This window comes from Phaethon lepturus, unplaced genomic scaffold (assembly GCF_000687285.1).
Source record: "Phaethon lepturus isolate BGI_N335 unplaced genomic scaffold, ASM68728v1 scaffold56191, whole genome shotgun sequence".
Classification (NCBI taxonomy): Eukaryota; Metazoa; Chordata; class Aves; order Phaethontiformes; family Phaethontidae; genus Phaethon; species Phaethon lepturus.
Window position 1 is genome coordinate 373 of NW_010516654.1, and position 6544 is coordinate 6916.

The 6544-nt window shown below is 43.4% G+C and overlaps 1 protein-coding gene across 1 annotated transcript; it reads left to right on the forward strand.

The window, feature by feature from the left end:
* Positions 1-398: 398 nt before the first annotated feature.
* On the forward strand, positions 399-5299 carry LOC104613866 (meteorin-like protein; the record flags this gene model as incomplete). Its single annotated transcript, XM_010296114.1, has 3 exons — positions 399-808; positions 2410-2469; positions 4983-5299. Coding segments are annotated over 3 exons (787 nt in total), but the record flags the coding sequence as incomplete, so codon positions are not given.
* Positions 5300-6544: the final 1245 nt, after the last annotated feature.

A 6544-nucleotide genomic window follows, 5' to 3' on the forward strand; every position in this document is an offset into this window, starting at 1 on the left:
GGTGGGATTACCCAGGGAGTGAGCACTGGCCAGCCCTACCTCGTGGAAAGTTCTTGTTGCTGTTGAGTAGAGAGAAGTTGCCCTCTGTCATTTTTCTGGATGCTGCAGGTGTCCAAGTGTGGATTTGCAGGTGGGCAAGAGGGGCTGAGGCTCCTTTCTGTGCCCGCAGGTGCAGCACCAGGTGTGAGCAATCCCCCTCCCCATGACACTGCAGCTGTGGTGGGATGGGGGAGGGAAGGCAGCCCAGCCGGAGGAAGTTAACTTATGAGTCTTGGAGTAGAGTCACAGTTGGGAGCAGGATCTGTATTTTCGGGCAGCCAACGTGACAGTGACTGCTGGGCTGTTCTGCCTGTGCTGAGGGTATTGTTAGTGACTGACTGGTGCTATTGTCTTGGCAGCGGTTTGAGCTGGGAGCCCCGTTCCCGCGTGGTGGAGCAGGTCCATTTGCGCTGCACCGAGGGCTCCCTGGAATGGATGTACCCAGCACGAGCCCTGCGTGTCGTTCTGGAGCCCAACCTCTCCAGTGCCCGGCACACCACCGTCTGTATCAAGCCTGCCACTGACTTCCAGGGTGCCAGCATCTATGTGGAGCGTGCTGGGCAGCTGCATCTGGTGGTAAGCGAGGCAGAAGGGGCTCAACCCCACCACGTGTCTTGCTTCAGTGCCTACACGCCGCAGCGAGTGGCCCTCTTCCTGCAGGCCAGTCCGCAGAGGGACATCAGCCGCCGGACAGCCAGCTTCCAGTGTGAGCTGCTGAGCAACCAGAGTGCTGCTGGCCCTGACTTCAAAAAGATGGCACTGGTCGAAGGTAAGAGCAGAGCCAGCCTTGGGGCTCCGCTGTCAGGGCAGATCCAAGGTGGCAGCTGATATCCGTGGACCTTGGCAATGCGTCCCTGCTGACAGAAGCTGTTTTGGGCTGAGGGGTTTCGTTGCAATGGAGGTCCTTCTGCCAGCTCGCTGGCTGTTCGGCAGGTACAGTATGTTTTCAGATTTCCACTGTGAGGGGTGTTCTGTAGGCACAGGAGGGAATATATGTAAATATAAACTCTGTCTCTCCTTTAGCAGCCAGCTTGATCCTGGACGTATGCACTGTGATCACGGGTGTCCCCAGCCCCTAGCAGTACCGTCACTGAGAACACCTCAGTAGGTTTTAGGAGCCTAAATCCCATGTTCAGGAGAGATTTAAATTCATTAGGGACCCAAGGCCTCAAGATGGAAATTAGAATGATCTTTTGAAAACGGGATTAGCTGTCTAAATTGCTTGAAACTTCACTTACCTTTCTTCCCTATCCTTACACCAACATAACCCTGCACCTAATAATGCACACCCACCACACACAGACAGTTATGTATTCAAGGAGCACTGATTATTGAAGAGGGCTCTTTTCCATCCCAGTTCTGAAAAATCAGGACGCACCTCCTCCTGCCATTGTATACCTGCTGCCCCAATAAGGAATACCGCGGGCAAGCCTCCTGTTAAAAAGAGGAGTAGTCAAGCCATGTTGCAATGATAAGAAGCTGCCCTTAAAATGGAGAGGTTAAATAAAAAGAGCAACTCTAATACTTTTGGGTTGTCCTCTCCTCTTTGTTAACCTGTCCAAGGTGCCACTTTGCATGGCTTTGCTGTTTGCTGGAGCTTCATGGCCTTAACTCAGGGAACATGCTTATTTTAGGGAGTGCTTAATGGCATCACTGGCCTGATTGTCCAGTACTCAGGACAGGAGCTTTTGATAACAAACAGGGTATATACCAAGTGTGTGGATAACAAATTACATTTATGGGTGAACGGAGCCTGATTGGTTCAATGAACCCTACAACCTGATGGTAGGCTCATGAAGGCTTCAGATGTGGTGTGGGGTGTTTTCTTTTATCACTAATACATTGAATGACTTATGCTGCTACCCCACACTTAGAATAAAATTCCGCCTCATCCATGCTGGATTACTGATGTTTCAGCAGGCTATACTGGAGTGTTTCTTGAAGCCATCGTAGCTCCCACCACACACATAGATAGATGCTTGTGTTTATTCTTGTCTTTTGTAATCCAGAAGTAATATAGGAGGATCTTCCTCTCTTTCTGTCAAAACAGAACCAAATTTGAAAAGGTTGAAAAATGATGGAGAATAGGCATGTGCCAGGTGCTGTGTTTTCTGCTGTATTTTTGGCATGCTTCATCAATTGTTAAAGGGATTATATGCTATCAGGCCCTGTTGTCGGTCAGTGACTTATAAATCCTCTGTGCTTATTTCTTTGCTTCGGTTGTATTTGCATAACCAGAGTTTTGGTTTGCATCTGATAAAACGTTTTTTAAGCTAGTAGTTCTGCCCCATTTCCTCTCATAATTCACCGGTCCTTTAGCAATGAGACCTCGTGTAGTATTATAAGTAACTAACTTCTTTTTTATTCTAGCTATGTGCCGTCCTTGTGACAACGTGGAACTTCTTATGGCCATTTGCAGAAGTGATTTTGGTAAGCTGACTAAAGGGATGTCATTCTGCCTTTAATTATGCATTGATTATTTGGATTTATTTGCTTTTCTTAAAATAACAGCATGACTGTGCTGTCTGATCTGAGAAAGAAACTAGGTGTGTGAAAAAGAATTTGAAGGGGGGGGAAGTGAAACCTAGAAGGGGGAAGCTTTCTTTCAAGGTCCTAATTTTCTGCAGGCAGAAAGGTTATGATCTAAAACTGAACTGAAAGTAATTCTCACAAGTGTTTTGCTGGCTCTCACACGTAGCCAAGTCACATGTGTGTAGACACACATAGGCACAGGTTATACATGCTCGGTACGTTCCTTTTTATTCCTTTCATCCATTTTGTGTTTTCTTTTTTTTCCCTGATGATGAATATGCCCTCTCTCTTCCCTCACAATTTGCACATTTCCTAGTTCTTTTTCTACAGAGGTAGTGAGTTGTTCATAACTTAGGTAAGGTTTTCAGGTGATTTTAAACTTTCTTCACTGACATACTGGTTAGGTTTCATGCCTTATGAGAAAACAGAGCAGTTAATACTCCATAAGATAAGAAATAATAAGAAATACTGATTCAGTGGTATGTTAAAAGCTTTTCCCATTTTCTCTACTTAATAATGTAATACAGGTTTTTTTTACTTTTTCTCTTGATCATGATTTGTTCATTTTATTCCCATAGTTTTGCACATGAAAATTTGTACCTCTTTGATTATGTCCAATAGTTAAAGCTGCAGAGCTTCCTCTCCACGTGGCCACGATTGTATTGCTGTAAATGTACCTAACATAAAGAAATAAAACCATGAACTATACTTACCCCTATTCAGTGTTTAAAAACAAAACACCAGATGACTGATTTCCTACTAGGGGTTGCCGTTCTTCAAAGCTACTGATAAAAATCACACGGTAACATCACTGTGCTATTACAGAGTGTAGAGCATGCTTCCCTTACAGAGTGCTCCTTACCTGGTAATTTTTCTACTTCTTCCAAATTAATTGATGCAGTCCAGCCTGTTGTTTCTACTTGATGAAGTTTTCGGTTCCCGTGTGAGGCGCTCTCCCTCTGCACTGCCTGGAACACCAGAGACCGACAGATGTGGAGGCCAGGCACACAATGGGGGGCACCTACACTTACAGCAGCAACGGACCAAAAGACACGGCCCTTTGAACTGATGCTATTTATGGCCTGACTTCCTTGCCCTAAGCTCACAAATCGCTATCATCAACTTTTTTGATTAGAGAAAATAGCTGCTAATGAAAGTGTAAATGACACTGGGAGTGAATAGGGGCTTTATAGTTATTCTTAAGATGGAGGTCTTCAGTCACTAGGCCCTGAGCAGCACAGGAGCGACTTGGAGCACCAGGAACAAGTGCATTATAGCTTGTCAGTAGACTTGACTGCATCTGATTAAAAGCGATCACACAAAGAGGGCGACTGAGAGCAGAGACATCTGTTACAGAAAATTCTGGATTCCCCTGGAAATTAAATTAGATGAGGAAGTTGTTGGGAACTTCAGAAATAAGCTTTTTCTGCCTCTTGGGTTGTAGAGTTCTCTGTACCTGAATGAGCTGGGAGAAGCATGATGATGTTCCTGTTGGATTGGTAACCTCTTACTTGCTCAAGAGCTCTTGGCTCAAATGGCGGCATGTTTCCTTCTGAGCCTTCTCTGGGTATAGGGTTGAAATTCATGTAGTTAATGGAAGAATAATTGATTGCCATGAAAAATGGGGGTGGTGAGAATGAGAGATGGCTTCAGGACAGCAAACACCTGTCAAATGGGATGTTTCATTCTCTGCGCGGTTGATGCAAAGGATGTTTTCAGTCAGAAAGACTATGGCTTATTATGCTTTTGCTCCCAGAAAACAGCTAGGATCATTTGGGGAGAAGGAGGTATATGTATGTTGTGTGACATTTAAATAAGGCTTCAAATAAAGCCACTTTAAGAGTTCTGCATGTTGTTCATCAACTCCCAAAGTGTCTTTTGATGGATGAATGCCATTTTCTTTTTGGGGGGGGAAAAAAACCTCAAACCTTGAAATTAAAAACGTTTAACAAGCTCCTGTTATTTTCCAATCAAATCATATTCTAATTCTTCTTGGATCAACCTCTGTTACTGCTGTCAAAGGAAAATCTTCAGAGGCCCCTGGAGACAGGAAGGAAGTAGTCAGTGACAGTCATTGTCTTGGAACATAGACTGAAGAATCTGAATCCCTGAGCTGACCTCTTTTCATGTGCTTTTTTTATTCTTCACTGCTGCTCTGCACTATCAAGCAAGTTATATGCTTTTTCCTCAGATGTAGTGATTTGAGTAGTCCATGCTTCCTAGCACTGTTTGTGTAGGGATCCTCTGTGTGAAGGATGCAATGTAAGCTCAGAAATGTGTCCATCTGTAGGTGGTGGGTGTACAAACTGCACAACAAATCTGTTTCTCCAATTATTTCATTCAGTGAGCTCCTAGTACCTGAACTACTTACCTGTTGCTCCATAACCAACTCCTGTCTTCTTCACATCTAGTGGTGAAAGGATCTATCAGAAATGTTTCCCACGATTCAGAGAACCACATGTCACAGGTTGATGTCAGCGTCCAGAAAGTCTACAGACAGAAAAACAGAATTTTCCAGCAGGATGGAGCAAGTGGTGAATGGCGAGGCCCTATACGAACTCTGCTGCAATGCAAGGTGAAGAAGGGAGGTGGAGATTTCCTCTTCACTGGAAGTGAACATTTTGGCGAAGCTTGGTTGGGCTGTGCTCCTCGGTTTAAAGATTTCATGTTCATTTACTGGTCTGCCAGAGAAAGAGGAGCCAACCCATGTGAGTTTCAGCTCAACTGACAGGAGTGACGCTGGAGTTGAAAGCTGAAAAATTTCAGGCCAGTTTTTGGGTGCTGAGTCTGAAGTAGAGTTAAAACCAAGGACTAAAGATGACAATTTCACCAAAACTGGGGCCTGGAGAATTGCCTGAAGATAATGGCTCTGTGAGCCCTGTAAACTCTGACTTTTAATCCCCGTTTGTTGCATTAGTTTCTCATCTTCACATCTTCTTTGCCTTACAAAATAACTCTGAATTTTGAACAGGTTGTTGTCTTTCGTGGTCAGAAAGCAGCTTGTGCTCAGTATTACAAAATTCCCTCTAACATCTTTTGCTCTGTGTACATACTATGTGCTTTATCGCTAGACTTCGTTCTCTCTTCTTCCATCTCTACTTGATTTTCCTTCCAAATGGCTCCTTTTTTTTTTTTTTTTAATTAATGCTAACTATAGTCTTAGTCATAGTTACTAAACCTGGAGGCAATTGGCAGATTTGCCACATTTTTTGCCTTCTGTATTAGCAGAGAGATTAACTAACCCTCAGGGGCAAAATCACAGCTGATGTAACTCTGCGGTGCTCTGCTGATTTCTGCACCATTGACAGCCCCTGGTTTTGATCCCGTGCAAACAGGCCAGTGAGAGATACTGCACTGTAGCTAATATGAACACTAACGCCGTATCATTACCAGATGAGAAAAGGTGTTTGGGAAATGCATTGAAATAATCAGAAGTTTTGGTTGTAGCATTGTCTGTGTGAGAATGTAATATTTGATACTTATAATACTGGGCCCACAACTAGCTCTAGTTATTGTTTAGTGCATGACAGGAAATACCTAAACGGACTGGCCGTTGTAAACTGTTAGAGGATATACAGGGATATCAGAATACTTGGGGTTTGAGAGCTGGACATCAATGCTGCATTTGAGACTTTAAATGGAGTACTCTTTGGTTGGTATTTGCACTGTAAATATGAGATAAAATATGTTGTTTTAGTATAGATTGGAGGTACAGCATTTCTTCTCATTTTGTATGTTTGTAAGTTTCAAACTTTTGTGGGTTTTTGCCTTTTGAATGGGCCTTAGCCATTGTTTATAGCATTAATATCATAATTACTATTTGCTTTCATAGAGCATCATCCTTTTGAAATAATGTGTTCTTTTTAAAGCAAGTAAGTAGTTTCGTGAATGAGTGGTTGAAAAACTAAAATAACCCAGTGTGAAGTGAAACAACATGCTTGAAAACACACGTGATCTGGTGATTTAATCCATA